Source organism: Sitophilus oryzae, unplaced genomic scaffold, assembly GCF_002938485.1.
Source record: "Sitophilus oryzae breed Bouriz unplaced genomic scaffold, Soryzae_2.0 scaffold_1828_pilon_pilon, whole genome shotgun sequence".
Lineage (NCBI taxonomy): Eukaryota > Metazoa > Arthropoda > Insecta > Coleoptera > Curculionidae > Sitophilus > Sitophilus oryzae.
In genome coordinates, this window is record NW_022146533.1 from 114,434 (window position 1) to 131,841 (window position 17,408).

The following is a 17,408-nucleotide window of genomic DNA, read 5'->3' on the forward strand; positions in this document are numbered from 1 at the left end:
ATGACGTTTAAAGTCGGAAATATTGAAATCTAACACTATTCTTTTTATGTTAAAAATGTACTAAGCACCGTACAATTTTTTTTTGTCATAACATCCCTTGGTTCAGATCTCTTTAGCTTCCCTGATAAACTATGTTAAACGAGAACGTGACAATAAAGGTCCTTTATTACCCTTAACTGCAGTCAGAGAAGTAAGTTTGATTGATAAGCACATTACAGCACTTTCAAAGTTATTTCTACGTTAGTTTTTAGTAAATTCTGTTATTATTAGTTTGTGCATTAATAGCACCCTCTTGTTATTACCACTTATGGTATTGTAAGATGTACATCAATAAATAAATATCCCATAATAACGCTTAGAATAATCTTCATAATGGACTAGTTTTTGCCAATATGAGTATAGGCATCAAAATAAAACGTAAAAATCTTTAAAAAATGATATAATAAATATATTGTTTCTCACTTTTAAATTAAGATTGATCTCATAAATCCATCACAATCTGGCAGCGCTGTCACCATCGCTTGTCACTCAAACTTGATCACGTGCATCGGAAATTGTTTTGCGATTACATACCTAATATTTCTGTACAATGTTTAGTAGAAGGGATGTGATTCCTTCATATTTTTGTACGATCCGAGGGTACAGAATGACTTTGAACTGTCATTTTTCGTGAAATTGATTTTATATTCTATTTTTTGAATAATTTTACGTGAAGTACTCTGTTTAATTTAAGATCTTTCGTGAACCACCAACACAGAACAGTACAAGGACTGGTGACGCCATTTCGACAGCCCTCCAATCGATCTGTCAGTCCTAGAATCGTGTCCAATAACGAATCGATTAATTTCCAACTACAAAAGGATGAAATAAATGACACTTACAATGACACTTCGGACAGCGTCAGCGATACCAGCTACGTATCGGCGGTGGGAAGTCAGGAAGATTTCACTTTGGTAGATCTTCATATGCAGGTAGGTATTTTTGTACTGTAAATAATAATGTACAGTGTTTCGTACATTTTACCCCCGATTTTAACAGGCTATAACTTTTTTATTTTCGGCGATAGAACAGAAGTTCAAATAGGAAAGTTGTTTGGAATTTGAATCTCCACACTATACAGGGGTTTTCAAAAAACAATATACAGGGATTTTAAAAAATACTTATTGTTTTTTATTTTGTTCAGGTAAATCGGTTTATAATCGATTCTCCCATGCTGATGTCGAGTTACGTCACGCATTTGAATCAGCTGAGATGCCAAAACTGGCAAAATAAAAATAAGGCGGATCAGTTTTCAGCCCCGATGTTCGAGCGAGATCCTGAGGGGAAACTTGTCTATGCTGGTAGGTTACTTGGCGGTGTTTTTTTTTATGAAAATGTACTAAATATCGTACAAAAATTTTTGGTAATAACATTAACCACGACAATTAACCTAAGGGATGTTATTACCTAATATTTTTGTATAATGTTCAGTACAAGGGATGTGATTTGATAGGTGGAAGATTTGTCCCTAATATGGAACTGGTTAACGACGGAATTACGTCTTTGAAAATGGTGTCCCGTTCCGATTCGGGTGTCCAAAATAAAACTCCCACTTCACCGTATGTTTACATTTGGGACAACGAGGATATTGAAATTGATTCAGGTTAATTATTTTTTTATTAAATTTTTATTGTTTATTTTTCTTCTACTTGAAAATATATACAGGGTCGTTCCAAGAAGAAGAATTACTAATCGGCCAAAATAATGCGGGATCTCGAACAATAGTCATCGTAAAACTCAAAGGCGATCTCGATATCATGATCAGCCCCTTACTACTAGAGACGGTGCAACGATTTATCGATTCCCTCACTCCTACCGTATCGAATCTTCATCCGTTGACCGTAATAAACCATTTACATTCCTCCTGCGTCTTTCAGGTAGGCGTTTTTTATTTTTCTCACCCTGTAGGTATAATTATTTTACGATATTTCTCAGGTAAAATCGGCAAACATGTTAAAAACTACGTCGAACGTTGCGAAAATTTGCCAGCCGGCCGTAGAGGGCGGAACTAGTACTACCCTGTACGAGGAGACCGTGAAAAAACAAATACAGGCTTCGATAATTTTGCCTAAAGTGAGTATTTTTGATATTGAAAAATGTACTAAATATTGGTACAATTTTTGTTTGGTAATAACATTCCTTGTGGGAAATTTCTGCGTCAAACTTTAACTTTATTTCGAACTTCATTTTTTTATTAACCCAAGGTATGTTATTACCTAATATTTTTGTAGAATTTTAGTAGATTTGGAGGTACAGAATAATAATCTTGAAATAAATTATACATTTTTAAGGTTTATAAAAAAATTGATATTTTAAAATGTACGTTTTTTTAGGTGAATGTTACACTATTGCAAGTCTCGATCGTGGAAGAGATTATATCATTTTCGGCTCTGGATAATATAAAAGATTTAACTTGTGTGTCTCTTTTCTCTGTTTGTTTCGATAATATATCTATCAAATTTCATTCAGATCATCAGGTTGGTACAATTTTTAATTTATTTTGTATTTTTTTTTTAATTAATAATACCTATTTATTTTATTCGCAGACCAAAGAAATTCTAGAAAAATTTCTTAGGCCTTCCGTGGTGAGAACGAAAAATAAAAGTGTGAATCTAGCGAGATTATTACGTCTGCAGACTCACACGAATTCCGATGTGATACAGGGCGAGCCAGTATTTATAGAGAGCTGTGAAAATCAACAGTCGCAATTGGTAAGTATTGTGTTTCAGCTTATTCAGCCATTTTCAATTATGGTGTAGCCACTCTGACATATTTAGATAACCTCTCTGTACAAGTTATCCCTGCTAGGTTGTAAGTCAAAAAAAAGTTGACCTAATCATATACGGGGTGTTTCAAACAACATGTGAGGAATCTCTCCATGAGATGTTTTTTGAAACATGTGCCTGTATAATTTTTTATATTGTTATAATTTTTTTTAGGTTGTTTGTTTGAACATAGGAAAAGCTCACGCTCAATTGAGACGTTTGAGAAACGAAAGTTCCATTCTAAACGACGCCATAATTACAGCTATCCCCCCGTACAAATCCAAAGTATCTTTTATACCAACTAAAATCAAACCGATGTACAGGGGTTTGGAATATTACTTGCAACCGGTTCCTCAAGAAAACAATGTAAAATATTGCAAATAATGGTTTATAAAGATTTTTTTTTAATTTTAATAAATTTCTAGGTATCCGAAATGGATGAGTTTGGTACAGAGGATAAACTTGGGTTTATTATGTTCGAGGGTGGATTGGAGGGGATATCTATCAAGATAGTTAAAAAGTCTAAGTTTGAATACACCGAATCGAGTGTGAATGCTTCCACAAACGTGCCTAGTGTCGAGTCAATGAAGTCCAACGAGAATTTAGGTAGGTTTTTGTGGGTTAAATCAAGAAAATAGTGTGTTTTTTACTAAAGATTACAGTTTTAGATAACTGCATCCCTTGATTTTTGGGATCACTCTCAAACTTTGCTCGCAATATACTATTCTAACATTATTCTTTCATATTAAAAATGTACTAAACATCGTACAAAATTATTTAGTAACTACATCCCTTTTATCTTTCAGAAACTCTGAATTTTCCTTATATGTACAGTTGTAACCATATTCCTTCATATTAAAAATGTACTAAATATCGTACAAACATATTTAGTAACTACATCCCTTGGAGCTTTCAGAAACTCTGAATTTTGCTTATATGTACAGTTGTAACCATATTCTTTCATATTAAAAATGTATTAAATATCGTACAAAAATATTTAGTCACTAGTAACTTTAGTGAAATGTACTGTATTTATTCTAAAGAGAGAAACATTTTTTTAATATAGATTCTGCCGCTAATACGCCTAAAACCAATCAAGACACCTCAAAGTCAGCAACAAAAGACGGTACTACCCCGAATTCCACCGATAAAAAGAACCCGGAAGAAGAAAGTCGTACCAACGAGTTAGAGAAAGATCCTAACCTAAAAGACAACGGAAATATATCGTCGGGCGTTATAGAACTTAAGACGGTGTGGTTCAATTTTGCAGCGCCCCCTAGAGCACCGATCACAAGAAAAATCGATTACACCAGGTATATAGTATACAAATATGTGTACGGGTTGTTTCAAAAAGTTAATAAATAAATTTAGATTGGACTGGAACCTGTTGAGTACCGCTTCTCCTGCTATCAATGCCTGGATGAACCCTAGCAATCGTCTTGCGATCCGGGTGGTACATATGGCGAGGACTTTGTACAAACGATCGACGGTTGTCATTGCCTGTCTTATGGCGGAGGCTTTGGACGGACAACATATACACGAAGTACCGAAAGTACGTTTAAAAAACATTTAAACGTACACTTTTAATTTTTTTATTTTTTTTAATGTATAGTCTCGCTACGGAAAGTTGACACCCTTAAGTCAAACCTTGCACGAGGACCCTAGTTTGCAGCTTTGCCAGATTTTAAGGAAATACTATCTGGAATGCGACCCGACGAATATAGAACTGAATCTTAGAGAAAGCGATTTGCCAACCCTGTTTACATTGAGACAAGTATTTATTGTTCTAGTTACTTTTTTGTGGGATAATTAATTTGTATTTTTTAATCTCAGGGTGTAATTGTATTGAGTCGACAGTGGAAGAACACCCTGTACACGCCTCTGATGACGCAAAACACTCTAAAATCTCGTTTGAAACCTGTCAATGTTACTATTGCCGTCCCCGATATACAGGAGGTAAGTAAAGTGTTTTTTTAAGTATTATATATTAAAATTATAGTACATGGTATAGGACTATTTTGAAAAAATGTTTTTTATATTGTTATGTATATTTTTCTTATTTAGGTAAATTATAACCTCAATCGTGACACTAAAAATGACGATAACGTTAACAGTAAGATATCAAAATTTTATTCAACTTATTATTTTCACTCTTTGTATCTAATATTAATTTATTGTGTTATATATAGACTTGTAGTATCTGTCACCTGTTGTGCACTAACCAATCTCAATTCGGTACATATTTTTATACAAGTTTTTTGTCTCATATACATAGTACTATTCACGTATCATATTACATACTACAGCCTTTGTCATATAATTTTCTATTGGTCCTTAAAATTTTAACACAACATTTTTGATGTTCTTATTTAATTTTAAAGTCCAATATTAAGTGCGCATTTAGCATAAAAATGTCATTATCGCTGTCACTTAACCGTTTTCAATGAACCAGGAGAGCTGTTTGACAGACGGCGAGGCGTCGGGCAACGAAGAGACCGACATTACCGACGAGCACGCCAGGCTTCTACACGCAGGCATCATTTTGCGACCGAACGCACCGCATAGAAACTTGGGTAGGTTGAGGGGACCGCTGCCGCTGTCAAAAACGCTTCGGGTATCAGTCTGGATGACATTTAAAAAATGTACTAAATAGCGTACAGAAATTTTAGGCGATCACATCCCTTGCGGGACTTTCATATCCAGACTGATACCTCTAACACCTACTAATATAATATAACACGCTTGTACTTAGCTGCACTTTACATTTACTTATTCTTTTGTACATATCTACACATTAGGACATTAATGAATGTTTAATTTAACTCTTTTAACTCAAACCTGTCACATTTTATCACCCAAGCTTTCTTGTTTTTTGTTTGTTTTATAGTAATTTCGTATTTACAATTTTATTCTGAACTTTTTTAGTTCCCTGTGTAACTACAGGTAAAGATATAAGTTCAGGGACGCAGGCGGCTCAAAAAAACGCCGGACTGTCCGAAACACAAGTGGCAGTAGTTTCCGGTGGGGTTGAGAGTGTTTTGGCCTCACCTAGTCCACCCGGTAAGTCGACATTATTTTAGATCATAAAAACCACCCGAATTAAGCTATATTTCTTAAGTTTTTGCACATAACTTCGATTCTATGAGTACTAGACACGATATCGAAGCAAATTTACTTATCCGCGTGGTTTATATGATCTAAGGTCATTGCTTTTTGGTCCGATCACACGTTTAAACTTGCTTTTACGAACTCTGTGCCTAATCCCGATGCTTGTACGTCCCTGTTGACTGTTTTAGTGCCAGTCAGAAAGCGCAAAAAAAGTGTCGTTCCCTCTGTACATCCCCCGTCCAAAGCCAGCGCGGTGTTGCCGCTCTTAACCGGCGCTAATCCCTTTACGACTAAACGTGCGATTGATGATAACATTTGTAAGTAACAGTGTCATAAATTTGTTGTATCGTTTAGTGGTAAATGTTTTGCTGTACACATTTCATTAAATACTTGATTGAAATAGTTATATACCATACGATCGAAAAAAAATGGCGTCGAAGAAGGCTGGGGAGTGACAATCGATGATAATTTTGGCGAGCCATTTTTTTTTTCGATCAGTAGGTAGATATATATTTCGATCAAAGATTAAATGCTTAGCAGGTCAGGTCTAACTACGAGGTTAATGTATTTTTTTAGGTTATGGGACCCTTCATGAGGATACTGTCATAAATTTTGGATCCGATCCCAGCGATGGATGTAGCCAGTCCAGTCCTGAACTGCCTTCGAGCCCCACCCACAGGGCTATTGGCCACGCCCATTCCAGTGAGGATTTGTATAGCTGGATGGCGAAACAAGACGCCGAGACCGACGTAAAGAATTTAGAGGGTAGGCAACCAGATATTTACAAAAAATGTTGTACAGATGATTTCAACAAAAGATGACCATTGAAAATCAATAATATTTACTTAAAATTAAAATATTTCATCCTAATCTAAAGGTATGTCTTCCAGATAGGGTCGTAGAACGTACGCTAATTTTTCAGATACATACTGCTTGAAAAATACAATTTAGCACTATTTTTTGTATTAAAAATGTACTAAATATCGTACAAAAATTAATGGTAATCACATCCCTTGGATTAACTGTAGTTTTTCAGGGCTCGTATTTGTATTGAAGGTGATGGTTGATCTTGAAGCATCATAGTCATCTCTCTTGTGAAATTTACTGTAAATAATTTAATTTTAATTAATTTAAATACATGGAAAAATTATATTTTTGTATATAATACAGGTTGTTTAGAGAGTAAGGTAGATACGTTACATACCGAGTCCTCAGGAGACGTTGGAACATTACCCAGGGAAAATATAATAGACCAAGAAGCTTTGTTACATCCCATCCAAGAATCCGTAAGATTATTGGACGCCAATCAGATATTCCAGCCTCTTTTATCCAGTCTAGGAGTCATGCCACAACAATTAAGATTCACTACGATGACAGAATCCGGTATATTTTTTTAATCCCCCGTATATATATATTTTCGGTACTTATTGTATTGTTTCAGGTGTAAGCAATGACGTCACAACTCTGGATGCTCTAGGGTCGAATTTGTGTCTGGTTGGAAATATGGAAACGTTAAAAATTGATATAGTCGTTTCGGAGCATGGGAAAATCGAGAAAAGGAAGGGAAAAAATAAGGGAAAAAAGGGCCTTTTAATAGGTATGTTTTTTTTAAATTCGTCTTTAAAAATGTACTAAAATATGAGGTTTGTAGAGATTAATACGAACGATGAAATACCTGCCTTTGTTTGCGAAAAAGTTCTGGTCGAATTGGAAATCGACAGGATAACTGACATGGCTGTCAACGACTTGATGAAAACTAAAAACGTCCTGTATATATCTAGAGGGCAGTTAAAAAATCACACGTCAACTGCCATTAACTTTACTATCGGTATAAGATACATACACCAGAGGGTTAATATGCCTCTATTGAGACTGTTGCATCAAATCAGCAACATGTATCAAAACGTTAAGGATACGCAAAACGAATTGAAGGAACAGCAGCCTGCTATAGAGATCAGAAGGCCGAAAACTAGCGCCAGTGATCACAACGATCAGAAGCATCACAGTTCCACATCGGACTTTTTACAAGTAACTATCTCACTTAAAAATATTAAGGAAGGAGTATTGTAGGCGTATTGTGTGTTCAGGACTTTGGCCAGTATCTTAGACGGCACGAATGGTTGTTTTGTTTTGTAGCTACTAAATCTGTAAGAATATGTCGTCAGAACTTTTGATACACTCCTTCCTTAATCTTTTGATTCAAGGCTTTCTCGACGCTGTTTTTTTTTGTAAATACGAATTTATTAAAAGGTTTTTTTTTCTAGCACGATGCGGGTTCAAATATTATCGAATCCAAACCATTAACGTTGAAAATATCAGACCCTGGATCTTATACTTCTCAAAATAAGCCGGTTATTTCGCCAAGTCCTAGTTTGAGGTCCAGACCTCAAAGTTTTGCGCAAAAATTGAGGTCTACAGGTATGAAAACTTGACTTTTCTCAAAAAATCAAAGGAATTCGAGTAATTTTTTGTTTATACTCGTTGGTTATCCCGTAGTGACGTTTAGTAATGATTATAAGCAAAAAATCCCTTGAATTTTGTTAAACGAAATAAAAACTTTTTTTGGTTAAGTAATATCTTTTTAAGGTAAAAACGTGAAGGGTTACGTGAACCTAAATGAAGGTTCGGGTACGCCGATATCGGTAAGTACCCCGACGGGTTCGGCGTTAGAAAGGATAACCGTATCGTCGGATAAAAGTACCGGAAGATGTTGGAAGACTATCTATTATTTGTTGGAACTCTATGCTAATATGCCCGATACAAAAACTATTAAACACAGGTAAATACAAATATATATATAGTTCATTTCAATAAAAATGACGATTAAGAAAATGTATTTAATACCGTACAAAATCATTCAGGGCTGGTATTTTTTATTAGAGGTAAAGGTTGAAGCCCTTGATTCGTCATCTCTTGTGAAACGAATTGTATAGAACTTTACTATAGTCTGACCAACGAAAATGACACAAAATACGATTTGCCTGTGACTTAAAATGACAGACACAACTGTCAATGTCAGGGATTCTCCCCCGTTGGACAGACTCTACATATAGTGTCCCTAGGAATACTATAAATATATTTGTATTCTAGATTCTCGGTTGGTACTAACGATATATCCGAACACTACAAGGGAAATCGAAAGTACGACATTCTGACCGAGATGAAATCATCGGAGGATATCGAAAAACTGGAAAATACACCTCCTCCCTACAATTTACACAGAGAAACCAATCAAACTGCCGTCAACGAGCATACAAAGCTTATAGTTTTCGGCGTTGCCAGAATACACAGAACCAGACTTTTGGCAACGCTGTCCGGCTTGAAGCTCGAGGCGGAAATCACCAGTTTGCACAGCAGTTTAACCGTGCGAAAAAAATCGATACCGCAGATGATGGAGTGTTCCCTAACTGGTCAGGTCGGTCGTACCATGATACTGCTTCTGGAAGGGGGTTCTTTGAATCTACAAACCGTAGTCAAGGTGAGTGAAAATAATACTGCAATAGGGACAAGGGTGATTTAAAAATGTACTAAATATTGTACAAAAATATTAGGCAATCACATCCTTTGTGTTAATCTCAAAACTGAGGCGAAATGTAAGATTTTTTTCCCTCTAGGTAACTATAGGAAAGTCTCAAGCCCTGTATTCTTCTGTTAACAAACGCAATAAGGATAAAAACTCAGGACTGCTGACTATCGGTGCGGTGAACATTGATATTCCCCAACACCCTGTAGCTTTACACGGCATGGTAACCAGAGGTAAAGTGCCATAAAAATCTGTATTTGTAATTTTCCGACTAAATAATGCTTTTTAGGAAGTAAACAATTGAGTTCTACGTTGCAAGAACTGAGAGTACCCAGAAGCCGAGTATCTAGAGGTGCTCAAAACGAAGAAGATCAACAAAATTCACCTAATCATCCGTCAAGGGATACGCCATTGACTGGTCAATTTACTCAACTTAAAGGAACTGTGGGGGAAAAGGGTTTACTTCAACCTCTAGTCATGCAGTTTTCTGTAATTTTACAGGTAAAATTCTCTCAGTTGTAAAAATGTGTACTAAATATCGTTCAAAAATTTTAAACAATCACATCCCTTGTCTTAAGTGTAAACTCATTTTTATTATTCTTTTTTTAACCAACTTACAAAAACTTTCTTGTTGAATAGAGCTTAAGCATCACCGCAGCACTGTTGCCATCACTTCAAGCCCAGTACAAAATGGACCAAGTAAATAGTACCGGATTTACAGGAAGCAAGGCGAAATTTACCATAGATTTACCGCATCACACTCTAAGTTTTACCACCAAGTTACCTCAGGTAAATAATTGTAAATTGTGTTGATTAAAAAATATTCTGAGAGTTGACAGTAAGCGCCATCCAAAAGATAAAGAAGAGTACTACGGGCCATTTAAATGATTTCTAGGGCTTCAACTCGCTTCAAAATTATCACGGATTGTCGTTGCCCCGACCTTCTTTGACGGCGTTTTTTTTTATTTACAGGGCTACAGCCAGACGGAAAAAAAAGAAGCTAACCTCCCTTCCGAAGCTAGCATAGCTCTTCCGGCAGTGCACGTAATGGCCGAGTATATACCGGAAACCGCAGCCAATGGCTTAAGAAATCCAGAGGGCGTGGTGTTTAAACAAGGTGGATACCTCAACGCCAACGCAGACATAGGCGTATTCGAACATAGCCTTACCACGGATCTGTTAAATCATTTGGTGTTCGTACAAAAAGTTTTTATGAGGGTAAAACATACTTTATAAAAATTACTTTGCGAAATAAAATTATGGTTTTCTAGGAGGTGAACGAAGTAGTACAAAAAGTATACGGGGGAGAACGACCGGTACCAATCTGGCTCGACGATTCGGAAGAATCTTCTTCTACGTTAAACAGACTGTTATTTTCGCTGGTTATCAAAATACAGCGTATTCAATTAACGGCTACGACAGCTGGTAGCTCGGCTGTTAGATTAGAAACAGGTAAAAATTTAGTTTATTTTATTTTCTCAGGGTTTTTAACGTATATACTTATCTAATAAATTCTTATTACTTCAGGAGCGGTAGTTTTGGAACTGTCGAACCGAGTACAAAACGTGTCCGGAGCCAACCCTGGCGGTACAGCGTCTAGGCTGTTCGGTAAAGCTCAGGTAGACTTGAATTTATCTCTGGGTCAAATTATAAGGAACGCTGTGTTTGAAGAGGCGGATATCGAGTACCAGCACGTCGCCTTTTTTAATACGCGCATCGGTTTGAGAAACGCTTTCCAGGTAATTCTATTTTACGATAATAATCATAAATGTATAGTCTCTTTTAGATTACTCACATTTTACTATAAATATACAATTGCAGCACTATTCTTTCATGTTAAAAATGTACTAAATTTCGTACAAAAATGTTAGGTAATGACATCCCTTGATTTGAAAGTTAAGACTTGAAGTCGAACATCTTAACTCGAAGGATGTATTTACCTAATATTTTTGTACTGTAAATTAATTTTTGTACTAATAATATTTTTTAAGGACGAAATTATCGAGGGCGAAGATAAAGAGGTGGTCTTGATCACCCTAAAAAGACCCTTAATTTATATCCAACCGGTGGCCGTGGACAAAGCCATTTTGGTGTGGCTGAACTACAAAAACGCCTACGATTATTGGACGGAAAAACGGGCCAATCTGAACAGGGAAATGAAGGAGGAAAAATTCCAGTTCGGACAGATCACCAGCCAGCTCGGCGCTCCTCATTTGGGGACTTTATTTTTGCAACTCACCGTAGAAGACATGGGTAATATATATTAATAATAATTAATCGCTGAAAGTTTGTTTGGAATATACGATGGTAACGCTATTTTTTCATATTAAAAATGTACGAAATTTGGTACAAAAAAAATAAGCGATCACATCCCTCGGATTAAAAATTAAGACTCATTTATTTTTAGGTATATGTCTGCCGTTGAATCCTTTGCCTATATCATGGAACGGTCGATCTGGATATGAAGAGAGTAGGGGCGCTGTAGTAGTTACTCTGGAAAATACCAGTATTTCCGGTAAGACGTATACTAGGTGTTTTTGAATCAGTGTTCGGTATTTTACAGGGTGATATACGTGTTTATATGAACTTTTTTCCTTAAAAATACTTGTAAAATTATCCTGCCATATGTCGGACACTTATTCAGAAATTTGCTGTTCTTTTTAATTATGCGCATCCACCATTTTTTTTTAAATTTTATATAGCCTACTAAGAGCTGTTACAAAATGTTTTTTTTATAATTTTTTTCTTTTAAAGCCTGTAGTTCCGGTTCGTTGGTAAGTAAAGGCAAATTCTCGAATCTATGTCTTCGTTTTGCCGAAGATTTCGAAAATTCTTTGGATGACTGGAAACCGGATATGACAGATGCTTCAATCATGAACTTATGCGTGGTCAGCGACGGTACCTACGAAGTCTGTAGTCGTACTATAACCTCGAAAGGCCCTAACGGTAAAAATAATTGAAACAATTTTTTTTTTGCCTGTTAAACTTATTTTTTTAGATAACGCAAAATGGCTACTAAATGTGCAATGGCAGATGGAAGGGGTTGATACACACCTTGATATAAATGTGGGGAAACAGTTGTCAGCCTTAGGGCACACCCTTACTATGTTAACTGGTATAAAAAAGTTTTTTTTTTAAATGAAACTTGTTTTAAGGTAATATAATTTTAGGTGCAGAAGACACGGGCATTCCGTTTGATTATGATTCGGACGAGAACGATCCCACAGACGGTACCAGAACTTCGCAAGAAAGTATTTTGCCCTCGTTTATGTTCGATCCATCTTTAGATAATCGAAGCAGATCGAAATTAATCGAAAAAGAAATGAACGAACAGGCGAAAATTATAACAGATTTAAGGTAAATATTTCAAAAACGTACTAAATTTCGTACAAAAATATTAGGTAATATCATCCCTTGTTAATCCAAGAATAACTCGGAAAATACAAGTCTAACAATGTTCCTTCCTAATCGCTCGAACTTTGTTTGATGTTGTATTTTTCTTATTAAAAATGAACTAAATATTGTACAAAAATTTGAGGTAATCACATCCCTTGAGTTAAAAATCGAGACACGTAAATCGGAAGTTTCGTTCTTTGTCTAACACGTTGTCTGAATAATCGTCATATTTTGTTAAATATACTGGAGGGGGGTATGATTTTTTATATTTATTTATTTTTTCTCTTTCTAGATCACTGGGGGCTTCCCATGGCACTATAGAGTTAGAAATGAAGCGATTACAAGAACTAGAAGCCATGGTGTATAAAGATTTTCGAAGGTAGATATATATTTTTAGTCTGAATGTATTTTTTTCTTTAAAAAAAATATTTTTAACAGGGATATGATCCAAAAACTGAGAAGGCAGAGTATGAGAGCTTCTTCAATAAAAGGAAAATTTGGTTTGGGCTCTAAGAATAGTACGTTTAGGTCGAAATCTTTTGTGGTGCCCAGCCCTATGCCAGAAGATCAAGGAAGGTAAATATAATTTTTTTTGTACATAGTGTTTAAATCTGGAAAAAAAACGTTTTTATAGTGGGAATTTTCTCTTTTTTTACCTAAAAATTGTCGTTTTAGCCCGGGAAGTATTAAGCTGGATACGAATAATACTGGCAGTTTTGACAGTTCCCCCCGTTCCGGTCCGTCAAGATCCGCATCATTGCGGGTAAAAACGACGGAAAAAGGGCCGCGTGTGACGTTTAGCGACACGCAAACTATGAACAGGTATTAGTATAATAGATAAATAATGATACAGGGTGTAAAAAATTCGTGTATCAACTTGAAAGGCACCCAGTGAAGTTTGGTGCATTTTTTATACACTTATATTTTTGTTATTTTTAGCCCTATTTTCATGAATTTTTTAGCAAGCTGTATATAATTATATTAATTTAATTCGTAAACTCAGCTTTTTATAAACTTTAGTATTTGGCATATTATACAGGGTTAATCAAAGGATTGTTTTTTGTCCCAACTTTAAAACACCCTGTGCAATAATTTTGTCTGTAAATTTTTCCAAAATATAATTTTACACATTTTACAAAATGCTCAGGATATATGATTCTAACCATAGACTTAGAATAAAATATAGACTGAGCATCTCATTCATAAATAGCTGGAAGATGCGGACAGACAACGTCTTGTTATTGTTGTGTTATTGTTTTTGGCTCTAACGAGTGCGACACGAGCGATAGATAGGCTGTCTCCGTCGTAACGGTCGTTTCCTGACGGCTCTGCCGCCCAACGCAACACTGTCTTTTGTTTCTTCAGTGCACCTGCACTCTCCGTATCATAGGCGGGGTATTTTTTATTTTAATGAAGCTATAATTCAATTAAAAATATATCGTATTTAAACTTTTTATATTATTAAGATTTAGGATAAAGAAAATAGTTTAATATAAAGCAAAGTTTAGGACTTAGAAAAAAATACGTCTTAGAGTCTAAAAACGATAAAAATAATAAAGTACGTGTTATAGAAGAAATTTTAATAATCGAAATTATTTAATTTTTGAAATTGATGATAAATTATTAATTTAATAAAATATTAATTTTAGTCAAACATTTACAACTCTAATATTAATCAAAACAGGATCTATTCTATAGATATAATAGAACAGAAAGAGAAAAAACTTTATAATTGTTTAATTTTTTTTTCCGGTAAAAGTGATGTCTTATTATGTAAATTAGAAAAAACAGGAATCTGTTCCATTAAAGCAAGCTTTTAGGAAGTGAATAAAATGAAAACTACATTTATTTAACTCGTTACTGTCTTTATTATAGAGTAAGTATAATAATGGTAATGGTGACTATACTTTATTCAATGGAAATATGCACCAAATTCAAACAAATATAAAAGGCATGAGTATAAACAGTATTACTACAGTAATATTGAACATTGGTTCAAAAATATTACATTAATATAATACAATATTACTGTAGGTATTACTGTCAACGTGCAAGCTTGTTTGAAGCTTGATGTATTTGTATGCGCTTGGTACATCTTGGCGTTGGAAAATGTATAGAAAATTATTAAGAAAAACTAGTACGTAATGGGGGATATCTTGATATACAGAGTGGTCGGAATTGTATTCAGGAAACTTTGGCAGCATAATCTGCAAATAAAATCAGTAAAAAAAATAGTATAAATTTATGTCCTAAAATGCTTCGTTTCAGAGATACAGAGTGTAGAAATTTCATTTTTATTTCGCTTTTTTCCAAATAATTTATGAAGAATGTATTGATTAATTCGTTTCCAAATATCTTGAGAACTATACTTGTGGCGAGTGTCAACAAGAGACCTTATTAAGTAAAAAACGTTGGAAATGTAAATTTTTCTCAGTAGTTTTATATAGATACAGACAAAAAGTATTACTCTTCAAATAACTTAAAAAATATGTAGGTGGCGCCCCCTATTAGTAAAAGTCAAATTGACATCTAAATCTAATTTTTCATGTCAAAAAACTCCCAAACGCCAATTTTCGTCCAAATATTGACGTCACTTCAGAAATTATTTGGAAAAAAATCGAAATAAAAATGAAACTTCTACACCCTGTATCTCCGAAACGAAGCATTTTAAAAACTTACAAGTTCATTTTTTTAGAAAGCCAATGCAACATTTCTGAGTTTCAAATAAAGATAAAAAACAGTAAAACATATAATAATAATATGTAAATTATTTTCTTGGATACATACATATATGGCAAATAATAACAGATTGTTTTATTAAAGATTTACGTTTTGGTTAATTCTAAAACTATCTTCAGATTATATGTGATATTACTTAAGTGATATTACATTATAAAAGAAAAAATGAAAATTATACCTTATAATCGAAAAAAAACGGCGTCAGCGATGGCTATGAAATGAAGATCGCTGTCATTTTATATGTAAAATTATATGGAGTATGTATCGATGGTTTTTTCCAAGCCAACTGGACGCCGTTTTTTTCGATCATACGGTATTACAAATTAATAATAGATTAACAGTCGAGAAAAAAAAAGAAAAAACTCTAGGTAAGTACTGGATAAATTTTAAAATGGCATATTTATTTTATCTTTGTTTAATATAAAAAAAACGAAATATCTACCTGGTTTACATAACCCTGTATAATTTGTGAAATAATAATGGACAAAAATGCAAGCGGTAAGAAAAATATTTACAAAAAATATGTACTTGTTTACATTTCTGGACCATTGTTCGTCATTTTTGTTATCATAATGGTGACCCTATCATAAAAACGTAGTTATTTCTATACCTGATGTGAAACTATAGGGAAAAAGTAATGTTTGTAAAATATTTTAGTCTTGAAAAAAAATAAGGAATGTTTGGTATTTTAAAATGTTTGGTAGCTTGTAATTTTTTCGACTTTCTCGATTGTTTATAGTTTATAATAAGCCTTAAAAATTGTTGTTTCATAATGGAATATCATTCTGGAATTCCTGTATGTTATTTTAGATTCTAAGGATGGTTTTAGAATAAAAAGAAACACATTTTTCATAAAAAAAAGCATTAAATTAACCAATGCCCAAGAAAATAATGTGTCTACTTCTTATGTACTTAATAATGTATCTACTCGTTATATTAATAACGAGGTTAGTAAGAACCTTTACGTAAATGATAAATATAAAAAATACAGATTTTCCAGGGTTTATAATTTACTAAATTATTATCTAAATAAGCGCCTTTCTACAACGCCACTGACGCCAAAATAGTAAATTTGACTTACCTGTGGAATGTTGTTCCAGGACTTAAATAGTCCAATTTCTTACAAATTTGGCACTGACGAACCTGTTTTATAGTTTTTAAATAAAAGTAATCAAAATAAACACTAAACCGACACTACACACTAAGAAAATCGAATCCAAAAAAATACAAAATCAAAACATCCAATAAAAACAATAAAATAGCCATGGAGAAACTGTGACAACAAGGTTTTACGACACGTGCTTTACTCTACTATGGCTCTACTACGAGAGAATAAAGAATGAACAGGCGACCCGGCGATTGATGGGTGTTGCCAAATTGTAAAGAATTTGTCATTTTTAAATAGTCTCCGACTTATAATTTAGTAGTATAGGGACTATTTAATACATCTTTCTACTATTAAACACTACTTTATTAAAATACAGTTTTAATATCTCAATATATGTGTATAACAACAAAAAAAATATTAATAATATTTTAGACGTGACAACATAGGCTGGAGGCGAAAGACTGAGGGTGCAGCCACACTATCCTAAAAACGGCGTATCGGCGTAACGGCGTAACGACCTTGAATCGATTTCCAGTAATTCTATTGGCTGAAACGTTCATCTGTCAGAAATTTTATCTGTCAAATTCATCTGTCAAAAATTTCAGCCAATAGAATTACTGGAAATATATTCAAGGTCATTACGCCGTTACGCCGATACGCCGTTTTTAGGATAGTGTGGCTGCACCCTCAGACGGCCGAGGTCAGCTGCACCCAGGAGTAAACATGTTTA

General features: G+C 34.3%; 1 protein-coding gene and 1 long non-coding RNA gene across 2 annotated transcripts in view; one reads left to right on the plus strand and one right to left on the minus strand.

The window, feature by feature from the left end:
* The window catches only part of LOC115883196 (transmembrane protein KIAA1109 homolog), a 52,068-nt gene that overhangs the window by 9,906 nt on the left and 24,754 nt on the right, over window positions 1-17,408 (plus strand). Inside the window, 35 exon segments of the mRNA XM_030901513.1 lie at window positions 734-971; window positions 1,184-1,340; window positions 1,493-1,642; window positions 1,705-1,916; window positions 1,975-2,112; window positions 2,373-2,516; window positions 2,586-2,750; window positions 2,979-3,170; window positions 3,230-3,410; window positions 3,871-4,117; window positions 4,176-4,578; window positions 4,638-4,760; window positions 5,257-5,377; window positions 5,730-5,864; window positions 6,101-6,229; window positions 6,489-6,677; window positions 7,083-7,295; window positions 7,354-7,940; window positions 8,177-8,330; window positions 8,499-8,691; window positions 9,003-9,390; window positions 9,527-9,668; window positions 9,725-9,936; window positions 10,075-10,224; window positions 10,408-10,653; window positions 10,707-10,887; window positions 10,963-11,174; window positions 11,427-11,688; window positions 11,843-11,950; window positions 12,190-12,381; window positions 12,434-12,550; window positions 12,606-12,792; window positions 13,124-13,210; window positions 13,270-13,407; window positions 13,507-13,653. Coding sequence (XP_030757373.1) covers window positions 734-971; window positions 1,184-1,340; window positions 1,493-1,642; window positions 1,705-1,916; window positions 1,975-2,112; window positions 2,373-2,516; window positions 2,586-2,750; window positions 2,979-3,170; window positions 3,230-3,410; window positions 3,871-4,117; window positions 4,176-4,578; window positions 4,638-4,760; window positions 5,257-5,377; window positions 5,730-5,864; window positions 6,101-6,229; window positions 6,489-6,677; window positions 7,083-7,295; window positions 7,354-7,940; window positions 8,177-8,330; window positions 8,499-8,691; window positions 9,003-9,390; window positions 9,527-9,668; window positions 9,725-9,936; window positions 10,075-10,224; window positions 10,408-10,653; window positions 10,707-10,887; window positions 10,963-11,174; window positions 11,427-11,688; window positions 11,843-11,950; window positions 12,190-12,381; window positions 12,434-12,550; window positions 12,606-12,792; window positions 13,124-13,210; window positions 13,270-13,407; window positions 13,507-13,653 — 6,840 coding nt within the window.
* Window positions 14,680-16,714, minus strand: LOC115883198. The gene is made up of 2 exons (XR_004050351.1): window positions 16,652-16,714; window positions 14,680-15,038 (listed from the first exon to the last, which is right to left on the minus strand). It is a non-coding gene; the product is annotated as an uncharacterized LOC115883198 (long non-coding RNA).